General features: G+C 40.8%; 1 protein-coding gene across 1 annotated transcript in view; it reads left to right on the top strand.

Annotated features, from left to right (window-relative positions):
- Window positions 1–7167: 7167 nt before the first annotated feature.
- LOC120052381 (calcium-dependent secretion activator 2-like) overlaps window positions 7168–21288 on the top strand; it is a 245685-nt gene continuing 231564 nt past the window's right edge. The window contains exon 1 of the mRNA XM_038999251.1: window positions 7168–7736. Within this exon, the coding sequence (XP_038855179.1) occupies window positions 7428–7736 (309 nt within the window). The 5' untranslated portion in view covers window positions 7168–7427. The remainder of the gene's footprint in view (window positions 7737–21288) is intronic.

A 21288-nucleotide genomic window follows, 5' to 3' on the forward strand; every position in this document is an offset into this window, starting at 1 on the left:
TCCGACTGCAAGGCACTACAGAGGGTAGTGCGTACGGCCCAGTACATCACCAGGGCCAAGCTTCCTGCCATGCAGGACCTTTATACCAGGCAGTGTCAGAGGAAGGCCATAAAAATTGTCAAACTCCAGCCACCCTAGTCAGACTTCTCTCTGCTACCGCTTGGCAAGTTGTACCTGAGTGCCAAGTCTAGGTCCAAGAGGCTTCTAAACAGCTTCTACCCCCAAGCCCTAAGACTCCTGAATATCTAGTCAAATGGCTACCCAGACTATTTGCATTGCCCTCCTCTTTACGCCACTGCTACTCTCTGTTGTCGTCTATGCATAGCCACTTTAATAACTCTACCAACATGTACAAAACTACAGATTTTTACCTTGTCAGCTCGGGGATTCGATCTTCCAACCTTTCGGTTACTGGCCCAATGCTCTAACCACTAGGCTACCTGCCGCACCATGACTTGTCCTCCACAATCACCTGACCTCAACCCAATTGAGATGGTTTGGGATGAGTTGGACCGCAGAGGTAAGGAAAAGCAGCCAACAAGTGCTCAGCGTATGTGGGAACTCCTTCAAGACTGTTGGAAAAGCATTCCTCATGAAGCTGGTTCAGAAAATGCCAAAGCTGTGTGCAAAGCTGTCATCAAGGCAAAGGTTGGCTACTTTGAAGAATCTCAAATATAAAATATATTTTGAATTGTTTAACACTTTTTTGGTTCCATGGTTCCATATGTGTTATTTCAGAGTTGTGAAGTCTTCCCTATTATTCTACAATGTAGATAATAATAGAAATAAAGAAAAACCCTGGAATGAGTAGGTGTGTCCAAACTTTTGACCGGTACTGTATATAGTGTGACTATTTTTAAAGCCAACAATGTTTGTTTACCTGAAACAATAGATAGGCGTTGCATATAGGATGGGTTGGGGCGTGGGCTGCTATGTCTTTGAAATTAAACAGCTTGCAAAAATCATATTTTGTAAGTTATGTTTGTGCATTTACTTTAGCTCCCTCATCGAAGGCCAGAATTAATTGGATTTAATAAACATAACTTAACTGTTAACATAATTTGACTGAGGTAACGCACAATTATTCTTCCAGCCCACATTATGGGAACATCATGGTCACAGGGGTAGAACCCCATCTAGTGGCTGCAGTGTCACAATGCCATTTGGTGCAGTACAACAAAGTCTGTTTCCATGAAGGAAAGATGTTATTTCACTCAAAACTTGTTATTTAATAATCAGATTCTGTGCAGGGCTCCAGCGCTATGGGTTATAAATATATTCAAATGTTTGAGAATTCTAATAGTAATACCTAATGATCCTCGTGTCCCAATACCACAAAATGTTTCATCAAAACATTAGAGCCATCTGATCATCTCTGACATTGCAGAGTACCCACCCACACAAATAAATAGGTGCACGCAGGCAGGCAGGCACACACACACACACGCCATTTGGCTATAGAGGTAGCCTACTATTTAATTTGTGTTAGCACGTCCTTATTTGATGTAACCTAGCATTACACGTTTTTACAAATGTCAGCCTTAATGTGGTAGACTACTATCAGTACCAAAAGGGGATGTGACAAGCCTAATCAACATTAAGATAATGAAGTTAGCAAGGTCAGAGAACTGGCAGAGGGCAGAGAACTGGCAGTGTGGTGCCAGGACAACAACCTCTCCCTAAATGCGAGCAAGACAAAGGAGATGATTGTGGACTACAGGAAAAGGCGGGCCGAACAGGCCCCCATTAACATCAACAGGGCTGTAGTGGAGCGGGTCGAGAGTTAAGTTCCTTGGTGTCCACATCACCAACAATCTATCATGGTCCAAACACACCAAGACAATCGTGAAGAGGGCACGACAAAACCTGTTCCCCCTCAGGAGAGACTAAAAAGATTTGGCATGGGTCCCCAGATCTTCTAAAAGTTCTACAGCTGCAACATCGAGAGCATACTGACCGGTTGCATCACCTCCTCATCATTGTAACATTGTTGATAATTGTGCTGAAATTAAACTTGAGGATCAAGGGTAGCCTATTACTTGTTAAAGGAGATCCTTATTGCCCTACATTTCTCCAGAAATTTAGGGTAAGATATTGTCTCGAAGAAACTGAATGTTGGTCATGGGGGAGGCAGAAAAAGTGGACTGATATAAATTGCTGGAGATTCAACTTGTTTCATGTTCTAATCAGCAGCTATTGGCTATGGTTGAAGCGGTCCCCTACTAATTAGAGTAGAACTAATTTGATAAAGTGGAACTCATGAATTTACATAGGATTTTATACAAGACTCCTCAAAGACAATATCACTTAATTGTCTATCTTTCACAGCTCTCAGCTACACTGACCCATGTTTCATGAGCTGAAATAAAGGATCCCAGAAATGTACCATATGCAGAAAAAGCTTATTTCACTCAAATTGTGCACACATTTGTTACATTCCTGTTTGTGAGCATTTCTCCTTTGCCAAGATAATACATCCAGCTAACAACAGGTGTGGCATATCAAGAAGCTGATTAAACAACATAAGCATTACACAGTCCTGCTGACTGCAGGACTGTCCACCAGAGCTGTTGTTAGAGAATTTAATGTTCATTTATCTACCATAAGCCCCCTCCAACGTCCTTTTAGAGAATTTTACAGTATGTCCAACCGGCCTCACAACCGCAGACCACGTAAAACAAGCTTATACACTGAGTTTACAAAACATTAGAAACCCCTTCCTAATATTGAGTTCCACCCATTTTTGCCCTCAGAACAGCCTCAATTCACCGGGGCATGAACTCTACAAGGGTTCCACAGGGATGCTGGCCCATGTTCATGCCAATGCTTCCCACAGTTGTCTCAAGTTGGCTGGATGTCCTTTGGGTGGTGGACCATTCTTGATACACACAGGAAACTCAGCAGCGTTGCAGTTCTTGACACATTCAAACTACCATACCCAGTTCAAAGGCACAAATATTTTGTCTTGCCCATTCAACCTCTGAATGGCACACATACACAATCCATATCTCAATTGTCTCAAGGCTTAAAAACTAGAGGTCGACTGATTAATCAGCATGGCCTATTTCAAGTTTTCATAACAATTGGTAATCAGCATTTTTGGACGCCGATTATGGCCGATTACATTGCAATCCACAAGGAGACTGCGTGGCAGTCTGACCACCTGTTACGCGAGTGCAGCAAAGAGCCAAGGTATGTTGCTAGCTAGCATTAAACTTATCTTATAAAAAACAATCAATCAATCTTCACTAGTTAACTGCACATGGTTGATGATTTTACTAGGTTAACTAGCTTGTCCTGCGTTGCATATAATCAATGCGGTGCCTGTTAATTTATCATCGAATCACAGGCTACTTCAACTTCGCCAAACGGGTGATGATTTATAAAAAGCGCATTTGCGAGAAAAAAAAGCACAATCGTTGCACCAATGTACCCAACCATAAACATCAATGCCTTTCTTAAAATCAATACACAGGTATATATTTTTAAACCTGCATATTTAGTTAAGAAATTCATGTTAGCAGGCAATATTAACTAGGGAAATTGTGTCACTTCTCTTGCGTTCAGTGCAAGCAGAGTCAGGGTATGTGCAGCAGTTTGGGCCCCCTGGCTCGTTGCGAACTGTGTGAAGACCATTTCTTAATAACTAAGACCGTAAATAATATGCAAGAATTTTACATAATTATGACATAACATTGAAGGTGGTGCAATGTGGCAGCAATATTTAGACTTAGGGTTTCCACCCATTCGATAAAATACGGAACGGTTCCGTATTTCACTGAAAGAATAAACTTTTTGTTTTTTCGAAATGATAGTTTCCAGATTTGACCATATTCATGACCTAAGGCTCGTATTTCTGTGTTATTATGTTATAACTAAGTCTATGATTTGATAGAGCAGTCTGACTGAGCGGTGGTAGGCAGCAGCAGGCTAGTAAGCATTCATTCAAACAGCACTTTCCTGCGTTTTGCCAGAAGCTCTTCGCTGTGCTTCAAGCCTATCAACTCCCGAGATTAGGCTGGTGTAACCGATGTGAAATGGCTAGCTAGTTAGGGGGGTGCGCGCTAATAGCGTTTCAAACGTCACTCGCTCTGAGACTTGGAGTAGTTATTCCCCTTGCTCTGCATGGGTAATGCTGCTTCGAGGGTGGCTGTTGTGTTCCTGGTTCGAGCCCAGGTAGGAGCGAGGAGAGGGATGGAAGCTATACTGTTACACTGGCAATACTAAAGTGCCTATAAGAACATCCAATAGTCAAAGGTTAATGAAATACAAAAGGTATAGAGAGAAATAGTCCTATAATTCCTATAATAACTACACCCTAAAACTTCTTACCTGGGAATATTGAAGACTCATGTTAAAAGGAACCACCAGCTTTCATATGTTCTCATGTTCTGAGCAAGGAACTTAAACGTTAGCTTTCTTACATGGCACATACTGCACTTTTACTTTCTTCTCCAACACTGTATTTGCATTATTTAAACCAAATTGAACATGTTTCATTATTTATTTGAGGCTAAATTGATTTTATTTATGTATTATATTAAGTTAAAATAAAAGTATTCATTCAGTACTGTTGTAATTGTCATTATTACAAATATATATAAATAAATATTTAAAAAAATTAAAATGTTTAATCGGCCGATTAATCGGTATCGGTGTTGAAAACGTATAATCGGTCGACCTCTATTAAAAACCCTTCTTTAACTTGTCTCCTTCCCTTCATCTACACTGACTGAAGTGGATTTAATAGGTGACATCAATAAGGGATCACAGGATTCACCTGGTCAGTCTGTCATGAAAAGAGAAGGTGCTCCTCATGTTTTGTACACTGTACATTTTGGGTTCTGACGAGGTATGACAGTTGAACTAATCTCATGGAAGCAGTTATATTCTTCAAGAATCAATATATCATTAAAGGAGTAGTTCACTATCTTACAACTTGATGTTACATGGTTTCTCACCATGATAGATCTACCGGCCAGGATAAACTAATCCATGGTTCAGTTATTTAAACAGCTACTACAAACTTCAGCTACTGTAACTAGCCACCCCATCACAATAGAAGTGCACACAATTGCATATACTCCAGAATGTTATGAAGAGTGATCAGATGAATTGCAATTAATTGCAAAGTCCCTATTTGCCATGCAAATGAACTGAATCCCTAAAAAACATTTCCACTGCATTTCAGCCCTGCCACAAAAGGACCAGCTGACATCATGTCAGTGATTCTCTCGTTAACACAGGTGTGAGTGTTGACGAGGACAAGGCTGGAGATCACTCTGTCATGCTGATTGAGTTCGAATAACAGACTGGAAGCTTCAAAAGGAGGGTGGTGCTTGGAATCATTGTTCATCCTCTGTCAACCATGGTTACATGCAAGGAAACACGTGCCGTCATCATTGCTTTGCACAAAAAGGGCTTCACAGGCAAGGATATTGCTGCCAGTAAGATTACACCTAAATCAACCATTTATCGGATCATCAAGAACTTCAAGGAGAGAGGTTCAATTGTTGTGAAGAAGGCTTCAGGGCGCCCAAGAAAGTCCAGCAAGCGCCAGGACCGTCTACTAAAGTTGATTCGGCTGCGGGATCGGGGCACCACCAGTACAGAGCTTGCTCAGGAATGGCAGCAGGCAGGTGTGAATGCATCTGCACGCACAGTGAGGCAAAGACTTTTGGAGGATGGCCTGGTGTCAAGAAGGGCAGCAAAGAAGCCACTTCTCTCCAGGAAAAACATTAGGGACAGACTGATATTCTGCAAAAGGTACAGGGATTGGACTGCTGAGGACTGGGGTAAAGTCATTTTCTATGATGAATTCCCTTTCCGATTGTTTGGGGCATCCGGAAAAAAGCTTGTCCGGAGAAGACAAGGTGAGCGCTACCATCAGTCCTCTGTCATGCCAACAGTAAAGCATCCTGAGAACATTCATGTGTGGGGTTGCTTCTCAGCCAAGGGAGTGGGCTCACTCACAATTTTGCCTAAGAACACAGCCATGAATAAAGATTGGTACCAACACATCCTCCGAGAGCAACTTCAACCAACCATCCAGGAATAGCTTGGTGACGAACAATGCCTTTTCCGGCATGATGGAGCACCTTGCCATAAGGCAAAAGTGATAATTTAGTGGCTTGGGGCACAAAACATCGATATTTTTGGTCAATGGCCAGGAAACTCCCCAGACCTTAATCCCATTGAGAACTTGTGGTCAATCCTCAAGAGCCGGGTGGACAAACTAAAACCCACAAATTCTGACAAACTCCAAGCATTGATTATGCAAGAATGGTCTGCCATCAGTCAGGATGTGGCCCAGAAGTTAATTGACAGCATTCCAGGGCGGATTGCAGAGGTCTTGAAAAAGAGGGTCAACACTGCAAATACTGACTCTTTGCATCAACTTCATATAATTGTCAATAAAAGCCTTTGACACTTATGAAATGCTTGTAATTATACTTCAGTATTCCATTGTAACATCTGACAAAAATATCTAAAGACACTGAGGCAGCTGACTTTGTGAAAATTAATATTTGTGTCATTCTCAAAACTTTTGGCCGCGACTATACATTCTCTTGGCCCATCACAGGAGGTTTGTGGCACCTTAATTGGGGATGATGGGCTCATGGTAATGGCTGGAGTGGAATTTAATCAAATATATGTTTTCCATGTGTTTGATGCCATTCCATTTAGGCAGTTCCAGACATTATTATGAGCTATTCTCCCCTCAGCAGCCGCCACTGGGACCCATAGACTACTTTCAAGGTGAGGAACCATCTAACAACGTTGTAAAATACTGCTTTAAGTTAACAAAATGGATGTAACAAGTAAGGATTCTAGCTTTAAATTCAACCCGTAAAGTACATTACAATATAATTGTATTCAACATCCTGGCATGTTGACGTCATGAGGAAAGTTTCCTGACTCAAAACACTAATTTCTGCCAGACATAAAATGCAATGCAATTCAACGTCGGGTTTCCAGTAAATATAGCAGTAAATAGTTCAACAGCCTACTTGTAGAACTATCTGATGTAATTCCATCAAGTGCTATATGAAAATGTTATGGGATGCGCAACTGTTTAAAGTTTTGGTGGCGACCCTCTGAGTGTGGCTTTAAGAAAAAGGCACCTCCCACATGTTGCTTTTTGTCCATGCTACAGGTTGTCCACCTGTAATGCTTGCTCTGACTGTATCGGCAGCCACACTGCTCGCACGGTCTTTTCAAAGGAGCGGACTAAACGAAAACCTCCGAGTTGCCTCGACTCACGTTCCCCAAAACTCCGCCCTCGCATTTATGTCAAGAAACATTTAACTCGAGTCGTCGTCACAGCTCCAAAAAACACCGGGGAATATAGACAATTCAAGTGAAGCGGCGACCGCCACGTAGGCTACAGTGTGGGGAAAAGGAGTTTACCTGTGTTGTTGTAAAACATGTTAGACCCGTCCTCCAGCGAAGACTCGGGTGGAGAAATTGACGAGGACACTGAAGTTCCAAAAGACTCCACAAAAAAGCCTTCGACTTCCTCGGGGCAAGGTGGTAAACATAAACGACCACCTGCGGACCAACCACAAGCCGAAAGTCCTTCTGCCGGAGACGAGCAGAAAAATGAGAAAGAAAGACTTCAGAAAGAGGAAGCTGAGCGGAAAAGTAAACTACAGATTTATGTATTTGTGTTGCGATGTATAGCATACCCTTTCAATGCCAAACAACCCACGGATATGGCACGCAGGCAACAGAAGGTGAGTGATCGCAAATAAACGCACGGTCATAGCGAACACCTTTCAAAGTAGCCAAATGAATCACAAGCACCTGCTTTCTTTTCAAGTTTTGCGCCCCACTGCCAGCAAGGCGAGGTGAAACAGTTTCACCCAACTTGAAGCAAGTTTAAAGCGTCAATCGGTAGTTGAAACATGTAATCCCCGCCACTGTAATGTTAAAAAGCTGAGTGGGGGCTGTAGAAATGTAACCACTCTCAAATTCATAGACGGCTATGGATGCAAGGACTGCCATGATATCAACATTATAGATTTAATATTGTTTTAAGGCTATACAATGTTTGTTTACATTCCTTTATTTGACAAACATTTGAGTAAAACAAGTTTATATTTTGTGTTCTGATGGGGTTTGACAGTTGAACTAAGCTCATGAGACATAAATGATTCTTGAAGTATTTAATTTATAAATAAGTCCAAAAATGGGTGTAGCTACGCAGATTGCCCATTTAACCCATGTATGCAAATAACATATCAGAAGATCTTCAACTCATAGCTTTTTCCAAAATTATTGAATATACGTAAGCCTAAAAGTTATGAGGGAGTGTTGTACTTTTATCTTCAAATACCTTAATTTGTTGTGACAGGGCTGAGTGCAGGTGTAGTCTCCATCCTTGGCTCCCACATAAACTGAATGAATGATGGATGTTTAATATGGTAAATATTAGAGGCCTACATTGGCTATTGAATGTTTCTTGAGTTCTTAAAAACAGATTAAATCTATTTGCAGACAAATTTAGTATTTTAGATATGGTCATTGACTCCTAAACTTTGGTTTGACGCCATGCCCAAACTCTCAACAAAGCTCACAATGTATTTTTTTTAAATTCACTCACCGGCTCTGAGATATTCTTCTTGGAGCCAGGCCAGCAACTGTTTATTTTCTACGCAACTAATTCTGATATGCACCTGCCATCACATTAGTGGAAATGCCCATTAGGACATGGATTTCACATCTTGGTCACATCCAGAGAGAGAGAGAGTGGTGTCTGCTTGACTTAGAAGATAAAAATTAAAAAAAATAGGGCTGTTTTGCACTCTAATGAAGGCAAAAAAATACAGCTTCTCACAGCGCTCATGTATAAACCCCCAGGATCGTAATTCATTGAGCGAAGTGGAACCGCTGGAGCACTTGTATTGATTTTGATGTTGTATTATGAAAACACCTCAAATCCCATGAGCCCAATGGAAAGAGGCAACTGGTGGAGACATTGTGGTATAGGGAAGGGCCAGCGCTGGGATTGAGTCCAAATTAGCACATTGAGGAATCCTCAGAGAGATTAGGGAAGTAGGTTCACTTGGTTTGCATAGTCTTATGCTGCTGCATTCCTGTACTACGTCCATCTTCCTTACAGTAAACACATTTCACCCTGGCTCACTGGATGGACAGAATTCCTTTAAGTCACTGACCATGACAAACAGATGTCTGACTGTGTGTGTGTGCTTCCACTTGCAGGGCCACGACACTACTTGTATCCAACTCGTTTTTTCACTGCCATCCCAGCTGACCACAGCGAATTGGTGCTTCTTTGCCGCAGTGGGGCAGCAGGTAGCTTAGTGGTTAGAGCGTTGGACTAGTGACCGAAAGGTTGCAAGATCAAATCCCTGAGCTGACAAGGTAAAAATCTGTTGTTCTACCCCTGAACAAGAGAGTTAGCCCACTGTTCCTAGGCTGTCATAGAAAATAAGAAATGTTCTCAACTGACTTGCCTAGTTAAATAAAGGTAAAATAAAAAATAAGTGGTCTAGCTTCCATGGTTTAATGATAATTGAGCCATCAAACCCACATGGCTAGTTGATTACCTGTTCAGGAGTCTTATGGCTTGGGGGTAAAAACTGTTGAGAAGCCTTTTTGTCCTAGACTTGGCACTCCGGTACTGCTTGCCATGCGGTAGTAGAGAGAACAGTCTATGATTGGGGTGGCTGGGGTCTTTGACAATTTTTAGGGCCTTCCTCTGACACCGCCTGGTGTAGAGGTCCTGGATGGCAGGCAGCTTAGCCCCAGTGATGTACTGGGCCGTACGCACTACCCTCTGTAGTGCCTTGCGGTCAGAGGCCGAGCAATTGCCATACCAGGCAGTGATGCAACCAGTCAGGATGCTCTCGATGTTACAGCTGTAGAACCTTTTGATCTCAGGACCCATGCCAAATCTTTTTAGTTTCCTGAGGGTGAATAGGCTTTGTCGTGCCCTCTTCACGACTGTCTTGGTGTGTTTGGACCATTCTAGTTTGTTGTTGATGTGGACACCGAGGAACTTGAAGCTCTCAACCTCTCCACTACAGCTCCGTCGATGAGAATGGTGGCGTGCTCGGTCCTCCTTTTCCTGTAGTCCATAATCATCTCCTTAGTCTTGGCTACGTTGAGGGATAGGTTGTTATTCTGGCACCACACGGCCAGGTCTCTGACCTCCTCCCTATTGGCTGTCTCGTTGTTGTCTGATCAGGCCTACCACTGTTGTGTCGTCTGTAAACTTAATGATGGTGTTGGAGTCTTGTCTCCAGAGAGATTTTAGACACAATCAAACACTGGTCTTGGCAATGGAGATAAACTGACTCTCCTACATCGTTGTTGTTCAAAGAAAATGTGATGTCCAGTGATATCAATCAAAAGCCTTCCGTGGATCAGCTTTTTTTCTGGAACCATTGTATCATTCCTGGAGATATTGCAGGTTTGGTAAGTTTACCGTAACTGGAGAAACCAGCTCTACTGCGTCAGTCTCCTCCTTATTTGCGTAGTTGACTGGTTGTAGTGGGACTGAAGTAGTCACGTGCCGACTAGCCATCTCAGTATCTCTATCTGGCTCTTGTCTCAGGTACTGTAACTGTCTTATGATGAACCAATCCAGGATCAAACAGAACATTCATTGTCATAACAGTGTATTACAGTATAACCACATAAACTGGCTCAGTCAGTGTATTGGAAACTGCTTCAGAAAGGCTTAGGATGCTTTTACACAGGCAGCTCAATTCTGCTCTTTTGACACCAATAGTTTTTTTGACCAATCACATAAGATCTTTTCACATTAAATATTTTTCAGAGCTGATCTAATTGGTCAAAAGACCAATTTAGTGGGGGGGCTTCCTGTGTGAACGCAGCCTTATTTGCTTTCCCTCCTCCAGACCTCTGATTGCCAGATCCCAGAGGACCATAGATCAGGGCCATAGACCACTAACGGATTAGTCCATCAGTACAAAAAGTCAAATTGACTGAAGCTAGATGATGGCTAATGCCACAGTGTGCCTAGCAGGTTTATTGAAGAATGGATTTAGAGGACACACACAGTTTATTATTTTTCACTGAACCCACATTTTTCATTTTTAACTCACAGAATACATTTTCATTTTTTAAATGAGTTTACTAGAAAGCACGCTTTTTCCTAACACATTTTGGTGCCAAAGCGATTCTGCTTGTGTCAATGACTTCTTTCTGTCGCCTTACTTGTGACCGCTTCTACTGCACTGTCAAATTCCTTCTTTGCATTGGACTGGAAATCTGGCCACAGCATTGGTCCGTTCTTTATAAAGGAGGAGAGAGTAGGTATTGTCCACGAGGAGCTGAATCACACTTTCTCTCCCATAAGGCTTCTCTTATTCTTCTCCTCTTTCCACAAAATGTTGGCTCTTTCAGTGCAAGTCCAATGTTAATTTATTAAATAGTTTTTGTACTTTTTATTCCTTTTTCTCCCCAATTGGTAGTTAGTCTTGTCCCATTGCTGCAACTCCAGTACAGACTCGGGAAAGGCGAAGGTCGAGAGCCATGCGTCCTCTGAAACACAACCCTGCCAAGCCACACTGCTCGCTTACCCCGGAAGCTAGTCACACCAATGTGTCGGAGGAAACACTGTACTACTGGCGACCGAAGTCAGCGTGCATGTGCCCGGCCCGCCACAAGGAGTCGCTAGAGCGGCAGGCCAAACCCTCCCGTAACCCGGACGACCCTGGGCCAATTGTGCGCCGCCTCATGGGTCTCCCGATCGCGGCTGGCTGCAACACAGCCTGGGATCGAACCTGGGTGTGTAGTGACGCCTCAAGCACTGCGATGCAGTGCCTTAGACTGCTGCGCCACTCGGGTGGCTCCCTATGTTTATTTAACTCAATGGAAACATGTCATTTAGCTACCATGATTAGTGTAATAATATTGAGGATTTCAATTAACTTACATGAGAATGGCAGTAACGGTAAAAATACATTTGATAATCTTCTCTCCTCGGTCTCTCTTGACAATCCTCATAGTAACTGGAGAGAAACCATAAGCTGTTAGTCTCCCCTACTCACTTTTTGTCTCCAAGCATGCATGACAGCCAAGGACCGCCTCAGGAACACCTCTCCCATGCATGCATCCTTCCTTCCACATGTCTAATCATCTGGCTTAATTGCTTATTACACACATAAAAAAAACAATTTTTTGGTGCTTCAGAATTTGATGTTAAAGGAGAAGTCTCCCTGTGTAGCTTCGTGGACGGGTGGGTGAAATTGGCGGCCCGTAATGTTTCTTCAGGCATACTTCCGTCCTGTTTGTTGTCTCGCCTTCCCTTAACAATGTCTCTCTCCCTTCGACGTGGATCTTCCCAGGGGCTTATGTAACTCACTTCCTCCCCACCCTCACCCTCCACCGCCAACAAGTGACTGGACAGTTCAGTGGGGCTTTCTGAATAGAGATGCTGTGTGGAGAGGAGTAGACTCAGAGAAACCCTGAGGGCAGAGCTAGCCCTATGACCCCATTGTGTGTCTTGTTTGCACCCTGAGTCCAGATCTGGAGGGGATACCATGGTACCTGGGTTCTTCACTCCGTAAATGTCCTTAGGTATCTTGAAAGGTGCAAATAAAATGTGTTATTATTCTAGCCCATAGATTTTTGGCTGTCAATGTAGCAGGACAAGATGATGCCAATATAGCTCTTGGTTGCTTAAATGAGGTCGATAACAGCTAATAGTTGTTGCAAAAGCTGACATGCTTGGCATTGCCTGGAGTGACAGGCTTTGGAATAGATTGTGTTAGGATGTCTCTCAGGTAGGCCTACAATATTATTGATAATCTTTGGAGAAGAGACTAATGTTTGATGCTACAGAACAGTGTAATGAAATAAGAATCCAAGGCTTTGTATTGTTTCATGAACAAAAAGGTTGGAAAGCATCCAATAGTCTTGCACACAATTGTTTTGGAAACTGCATTTTTCTACATTCCATTTTGCTTCTGGCAGTAACGTTTTAAATCAATAAAGCCTTTCTAATTATGTTTTTTTCCCATGTGTTGTAGGCTTGTTTGGTCAACCACTTTACTGTTGAATTTCTTCTGCCTCACGGTCATGCTCATGCCAATGGAACTCATGTTATTGTGGCCACCTCAGAGGACACTATTTGGCCTTTAACCTACATTTCAATGGGCTTTTTCCCAAAGTCCCTTTTGTGTCCCTCATTGAGAAACGGCACAATGTTGTTGTTTTTTGTCCCCTCGAGCAGTGTATCTTCCCACATTTGTATCTCTTGTTTTGTTTACAGAGTACTGTGATGCTACCTCAAGAATTGACTGTTGGCTTAATTTGCAACACCCTTGAGGACACGGGTGTCGTTGTTTGTAAATGCTTTTTGACATAATAAATATCTGGGTTCATCTCTCTAAATAGTACCAGTATGGGCCTATGCCAGCAGATCCGGTCTGTGATCTGCTTGCTAATGAAGTCCCTGGGGACGGATCCAGTACTACTCAATATGTGTGTTCAGGAGATCATTTGTGCTCCCAGAAGCTCTGGGGAGGGTTCTCTGAGGCACTCATTTGGCCATTTGCACATTTATATTTTTGTCAGACTATAGACAAAATGGAACACATGCTATGACGTTTTGGAGCGGGCTTGTACTTGTAGTAACATTTTGGGTTAAATTTTCAAAAATCCTCCACTGCTAGCAAAGTTTAACCTTTTTATTTGGAATGCCAATGTTTTTTCTCTATTGACCTTCATCCAAGCATCCTTTTGAATCACATTTTATTTCCAACGCACTGGCTTTTTTTTTAATGCGATGACATTTAATTTGATATTTGTGAGTTCAAACATCAGGGGCAAATCCTTTTCAGTTCTACCTCTAGCAAACACTGACAAGTTGGTAACTTCCCAAAGATGCAACTACCTCACAAAATATTGGTCACAAGTTTGATCCTCTCTCCCCTCTTAATGCCTTAACAGCCATGGTTTGACAGTGAGCATTTTATGATACTGTAGCAACAGATTTGAATGAATATGTGCTAGTACATATCATGTAAAAAACATGTCCCTTGGTAACGTAGTATTTTACACTGATTGGCTACATATATGCCACAAGCAACTTACATTTTCCATAGCTCTTCTTGAACTGGCTGACAATAACACCTGGAGAAAAATTATGAAAAGCAATACCATTTGTGTATTCATACCAAAGTTAGCCAAGTATATCTCAACTCCACCATACCACATCCTCAGAGTTGAGTGCAGACAAGAGTTTTTGTAGGGAACTTCTGACTACTTCAAGTCGCTGTGCAGTCGATCATTTTTTGAAGTATATTCTTACACCCTTACCGTGTACCTATGTTTGTCCTCTGTTGCGTGCCTTTCTTTGTTTACTGAAATCCATAATTTTAATAAAACAATCAGTACAACCGCCGACTTGTTGCTGTGCCGATTTGAATCTCAACAAGGAAACGGTTGGTGGTTGTATTTGATTAACGTTTTATAAAAAAGTATGGATTTCAACAAACAAAGGCACGCAACAACAGAGGACAAACATAGGTAAACGGTAAGGAGGTAACATTTTTGAAGTATCGATTTCACAGCGAGTCAGAGGTTCACTCCAAAAACTCTCGTCTGCATTAACTCCAGATGTGGTATCGTGGAGTTGAGATGTACCGGCTGGCTCTACCAAAGTAGGCCTAATAGTCTTAAAATGAGAATTAGCACACCACTCAATTATCTGCCTCATTGAATTGGTTCCTTCTGATGAGCTGTGTGTGTGTGTGTGTGTTTGAGCACAGTTTGTTTCCTCACAGGGTATTGATTGAGCAAACACAATGCACAATGCTTTTGGAGGTTTGTGTCTGTGAAATTGAAAATGACACGTTGTATAAGCAATCAGTCTGTCTTTCATGCCCTGTCCTTCAGGCTAAAGTCACTTCTGATAGAATCTTATCTGAGGGCCGTGGCGACGGATTGGCAACCGAGACTGATCCATCATACACCTTTTAATTACGTCTCTCTCCATCATTCATGAGAAGATCTTCCATTGTTCTCAAAATCTGTTATTTTCAGATTTTCTTCACTCAATGACTATGGGAGAATCTCAATTGCATACTCACGTCCTCTCGCCTCATTGTCAAACCCCATTGGAGGAGAAGGTCAGAGGGGAGGTTCTCCCTATGTTACAACATTTCTCAAGAGTCTAATTACATCTTTTTGCGTTCGTTTCCTGCTTTTAGATGCGTCGTTTTCCTCCTGCGTATAATTTCCTGGTTTTTACTATGCTCTGTGAGCTGAATACAGCTCATTTCAACTGATTTGGTAGAAATGCTAATTCTGCTCCCAGCTCAGTATATTCAACTGCTTTGTGATTCAAAAAAATAATCATTCCTGGCCATGCATTTGCATTGAATGCCCTGTGGCATCATTTTCTCTGGTCTTAAAACCAGCTTTTGGCTGAACCATAATTCCACCCCTCCTAAACACTTTGTTTTTTTCTCCAGTAAAGTTAAGTTTGGAAAATTTAAACCTGCTCAGATGAAAGTTTTGGAGCTATTAATGTACTTTTTTTATCAAAAGGATTCTGAAGTTAAACTTGGTCAAACTGAAAAAATATGTAGAATAAGGAAAATATCCCCAGCCCATATCTGAAGAATTACTTTTCTATCGTAACACCGACGTTGCCTTTGGCAGCCTTGTTATCGGATCATATTCTTTCCACTTGTGGAAACTGGAAGGCTCTGTCTTCAAAAGAGACACAGTTGGCAGACTGTCGGCATGACAGAAGAGGCGGCACTAGAGAAGGAGAGGGGGAGATGGGGAGAGGTGGAATATGAAAACGAAGGCTTACTGGGACTTGAGTGAAGCTGCCCCCAGGTTTGTCACGACTCATTCTGCCCCTCAGCACCTAGCTGTTCTCAGCTGATAAAGACACACGCGCAGACTGCACACGGGTCTAGCCCCTTGTCTTCTCATGTGATGAGAGGACCAGAGTCTTGTTACAGTAGGTGTGTATTAATAACTCTGTGGATGGTGATACTGTCAATCACAGTTAACTCGCTGTGACAACATCCTGTTCTCTAGAATACTTCATGTCCCTGTTGCTGTGTTGGTTTCTCCATTTGAGTTGGTGTTATGAGGGTACACAACTGTAAGTAGGTGGATGTCCTTTCTGGTGAACAGGCATGTTTCCAATTCCCTTCTGAGGTAATGCCAGAGAAGCACTCAGGTGCCATTCTCTGTGATTTATGTATACAATTAAATATTAAATGTATGTACGTATAGGATACAGCAACTCATTTGAGGTCATGGTGCTCTGACGAAGGAGCGTTCTCAGACTATTGCAAGACTGTTGAAGGGATGCTATCCACTATGTTTTGAGGAGTTTAGTTTGCCTCTCATCTTCATCTAGCATTAGAACCTCACGTTGTTTGAGTAATTGTCCCTCCTTGAACGTGGACAGAGTTGTAGGCACTTTCTCCAACTTTCACAACTCGGAAATTATGCATTTGACACTGGCACACTAAGTAACCCCCCCTCAGCTTTATTTTAGCTTCTTTTTTCTCTCCCTCACTCATTTCCAAGTCCCTTTCTTCTCTCGCCCCCCTGTAGGAAATGGGAGACCGGGCAAGACAGGTGCTGTAATCTCCCGTTTGATCTCCTCAATGCCTCTGTCAACCCCAAGCACTCCAGGTTCCGCCGTCTGTGCTGTCAACCCCAATGTTGTTGTTTTTTCTGACTTTTTCCCATGTTATCTGGTTAGTTCTCTAAGGCATCCTCATAGATAATTATGTTATCATGGGACTGCCCATATTTTCCTCTGGCCAACGCCAATTGGCGGCCAAGGGTTTGCCTTAGGACGCAAAGGTGCGTCATGAGTCAGGGAGAAGGTCTTAGTGACAACAGACCTAGATATGGGGGAATGTTTTAGTGGGTGGAATATTAGGACAATTGGAGGTTTACAAAGTTGCAGCTAAACAGTGCAAATTATTATGGTACAGCTATATGGACACTTAATCATCATGGTGCTTTTTAATGGTAATTTTACAAACATTGGTTGTGGTAAGTATAATTTAAACTTGGGTTTCATTATGGTAAGCGGGGAAATAAGTATAGCAAGTTATAATTGTAATGGCTTAGCAGATCTTTTTTTTTTTTACATGGCTAAAAGAGAAAGAATATACAGTGGGGCAAAAAAGTATTTAGTCAGCCACCAATTGTGCAAGTTCTCCCACTTAAAAAGATGAGAGAGGCCTGTAATTTTCATCATAGGTACACTTCAACTATGACAGACAAAATGAGAAACATTTTTCCAGAAAATCACATTGTATGATTTTTAATTAATTTATTTGCAAATTATGGTGGAAAATAAGTATTTGGTCACCTACAAACAAGCAAGATTTCTGGCTCTCACAGACCTATAACTTCTTCTTTAAGAGGCTCCTCTGTCCTCCACTCGTTACCTGTATTAATGGCACCTGTTTGAACGTGTTATCAGTATAAAAGACACCTGTCCACAACCTCAAACAGTCACACTCCAAACTCCACTATGGCCAAGACCAAAGAGCTGTCAAAGGACACCAGAAACAAAATTGTAGACCTGCACCAGGCCTCATTTTGTCTGTCATAGTTGAAGTGTACCTATGATGAAAATTACAGGCCTCTCATCTTTTTAAGTGGGAGAACTTGCACAATTGGTGGCTGACTAAATACTTTTTTGCCCCACTGTATCTATTGTTTACAGGAAATTCATTCTACAAATATAGATGTGTTTGGGTGGAAAAAGGACTGGGAGGGAGATATATTTTTGTCATGGTCAAAGAAGCTCAAAAGGGGTGATTATACTAATTAATACAAATTTTGATCCGATTGTGTAAACTGTGGAAACAGATCCGCAAGGAAGATGAATTATTTTAAATGGATGCTATTGGACTAAAAACCGATCTGGCTATTTAATCAATCAAATAATGACCAACACTTTTTTGAATATAGATAGATAAATAATAGAGATCTGAGCTCACAAGCAACAAAATAATATTTTATTATGGTGAGAGATTATAATACTGTTTTAAGGAGATTACAAAGATCATGGATACATTAGAACTAGTGGATATATGGAGGGTGAAAAACCCTGACCTACTGATATACATGGAGGCTTAATCAAGCTTGATTATTTCCTAGTCTCGTTCTTGCTGGCATCAAAAGTAATAAAAAAAAAAAAAAAAATTAATAGGAGACCGAATGCAGTCAGACCACCATCTAATTAGCCTCCATATAACTCTTACAGAATTTCCACGTGGACGGTGATATTGGGAATCTAATCAAAGCCTAATGGATGACAATTTGTTCTTAACTAAGACAAAATATATCACAATTTACATTTTTTTGTACAACATAGGTACAGCAGATCCCCTTATTTTATGGGGCACTTTAAAATGTACTTTTAGAGGCCATTCAATACAATACTCATCATTAAAACAAAAGCAGTTTAGGTCAAAATAGATTAGACTAATAAAGAAATAGAGGAATTAACAGCGCAGGTCGATGGTAATGGAAACTGTACTATAGAGGCACAAAATAGGTTAGAGGAAAAACAAAAAGAAATGGAGGTACTTAATCAAGAATGATCAAGTGTAATGTTTTACAAAAAGAAAAGCAAATTGGATCTTGAATCTTCAACACAGAAATTCTACAAAAAACAATTTACAGAAACTCGTTACAAATGGAGTTATCCATGATTCACCACGTATTTTGAAAAAGGAAGCAAAATATTTTAAGCATATCTTTTCTTTTGTCTCCTCCATTTCCACTAAATGATGTTAACTGTAAGGATGTCTTTCCTAATAATAATGATAATAATAATGTAACATTTAAATTTTTTACAGAAATACTGGTGTGAAGGCGAACTTACAGAAGAGGAACTTTTTGAGGCAATAAAATCTTTTCAGTCTGGAAAAACACCAGGGCTTGATGATATACCAGTAGAGGTATATCAGACTTTTTTTTTATGTAATCAAAGATCCATTATTAGCATGTTTGAATTACTCTTATATAAATGGTAGACTTCCAGGTACTCAACAAGGTCTGATTTCATTACTTCTAAAACAAGTCCCAGGTGGTAAGTATAAAGATCCAGTCCATTTAAAAACCCGGAGGCCTCTAACACTTCATTGTTGTGATGTTAAAATCCTGGTGAAATGCGGAGCATATAGAATTAAAAGGTTATACCAGATATTGTTCATTCTGATCAGACAGGTTTTTTACATGGACGATATATTGGAGATAATATACGACAATTACTTGAAACAATTGAACATTATGAAACATTTAAGATACCAGGTCTGGTCTTCATAGCACATTTTAAAAAGGCATTTTGATAAATTACAATTAGAATTTATGCATAAATGCCTAGAATAGTTACATTTTGGTGAATCTCTTATACAATGGGTTACAGCAACCCCAGATGTAAAATAGTAAACAGTGGTTACTTCTCAAAGTATTGAGCTTTTAAGAGGTTTAAAACAAGGCTGTCCGTTGTCTCCATATTTATTATGGCCATTGAAATGCTAGATATTAAAATTAGATCCAACAAGAACATCAAGGTGTTAGAAATCCAGGGGATAAAAACAAAAGTGTCAATGTATGCTGATGACTATAGTTTTTCTTAAGTCTGCAATCTCGATCCCTGCACAGTCTCATTGAAGATCTTGATCACTTTTCTAGCCTCTATGGGATTAAAACCTAATTATGACAAGTGTACCATATTATGTATTGGATCGCTAAAAAATAGTCTTTACACTACCTTGTAGTTTACCAATAGAATGGGCAGATGGTGAAGTAGACATATTGGTATTGACATCTCAAAAAATATAAATGAACTTACCACAATTAATTTCAATAGAAAGTTAGCAAAAATAGATAAGATTCTGCAACCATGGAGAAGTAAATACTTGTCTATATATGGAAAAATCACATTGATTAACTCTTTGGTCCTATCAGTTTTCTTACTTACTTACTAATGGCACTGCCTACTCCAGATTATTCTTTTTTTTTTTAAATCATATGAGCAAAAAATATTTCATTTTATTTGGAATGCTAAGCCAGACAAAATTAAACGTGCCTATTTATATAATGAATATGAGTTTGGGGGCTACAATTGTTTTTATTTTTTTTATTTGTTACAAAAAACACAAGGGGTAACATTAAAGTATTAGAACATGAAGGACAAACAATACAGCATCAAGACACTATCAAACATGTATCAGTCTTTCTGCAACAGAGCCATTATGTGAGAGGGTGTGTGCATGATAGTGATATAAAATACATGTCATAGTTTCCTTTTTCATGATCACAATCTTGTGAAACCTGAACCCTCCAAGATCCCCCCACAGTTTCCCAATAGCTGTCCCTCAACCATTCGAGACCCCTCCCACAGTCCCCCCCCCCCCCCCCCCCCTGGGAAAAAAATACAATTAATTTCATTCCCCACCCCCAAGAACCCCCCAATGCACCAACAACCAAGAGAATGAACTAAAGAGAAAAAGGATAAGACAGAAGAAAACAACAAACAACAATGCAAAAAAATAAAACAAAATAATAAATTTTAAACAAAGGACATCAAGGTCAATTAAAATCATAACAGCAATGCCAACTGTATATGTTTGTGTGCATGTCTGGCACTATTACATGTATGTGTGTGTTCTTGTATGTGTTTATTTGAATGAGAGTGTGTGTGTGTATATGCATGTGTACAAACACCTGCACAAACACCTGCATGGCGTCAGCCTCAGGCAAACCGGCATTAGTTGAAAAACTCTGCCCCTTAGTGTCATTCAAATGTACTTTTATGTTTTATTTTGACTTTTTTTCCCCTTTATCTTTTGACCATCATTCTCTCTCTCACACAGCAACTCCACTCCCACTTGTCTCCAATTCCACATACCAACCCTCAGCTTCCCTCAGCTATCTCTGCTGGCCACCCGCTTCGTTTTCTTCGCTTTCTACGCAACACATACCTTTCAACTATGCTATGATGTTTAACGTACAATTTCAATCTATCTAATCAAATAGAATCTACAGATTGCATGTTGAAGATAAATAATCTTACTAAGAGTATTAGTAATTGACTGACCCGGTCTCTTCAGATCTCCTAACAGTACTATTTGTAGGGTCAATTTTAGATCAATGCTTTCCATTTTCAGCCATTCCTGAACCTGAGACCAGAAGCAGGCTAACTGAGGGCAATACCAAAATAAATGCTCTATTGATTCTGTATCCTCACAACAAAATCTGAGCTTCGTTGATTTGATACCACAAATA

The sequence above is a fragment of the Salvelinus namaycush genome, chromosome 8 (genome assembly GCF_016432855.1).
Source record: "Salvelinus namaycush isolate Seneca chromosome 8, SaNama_1.0, whole genome shotgun sequence".
Classification (NCBI taxonomy): domain Eukaryota; kingdom Metazoa; phylum Chordata; class Actinopteri; order Salmoniformes; family Salmonidae; genus Salvelinus; species Salvelinus namaycush.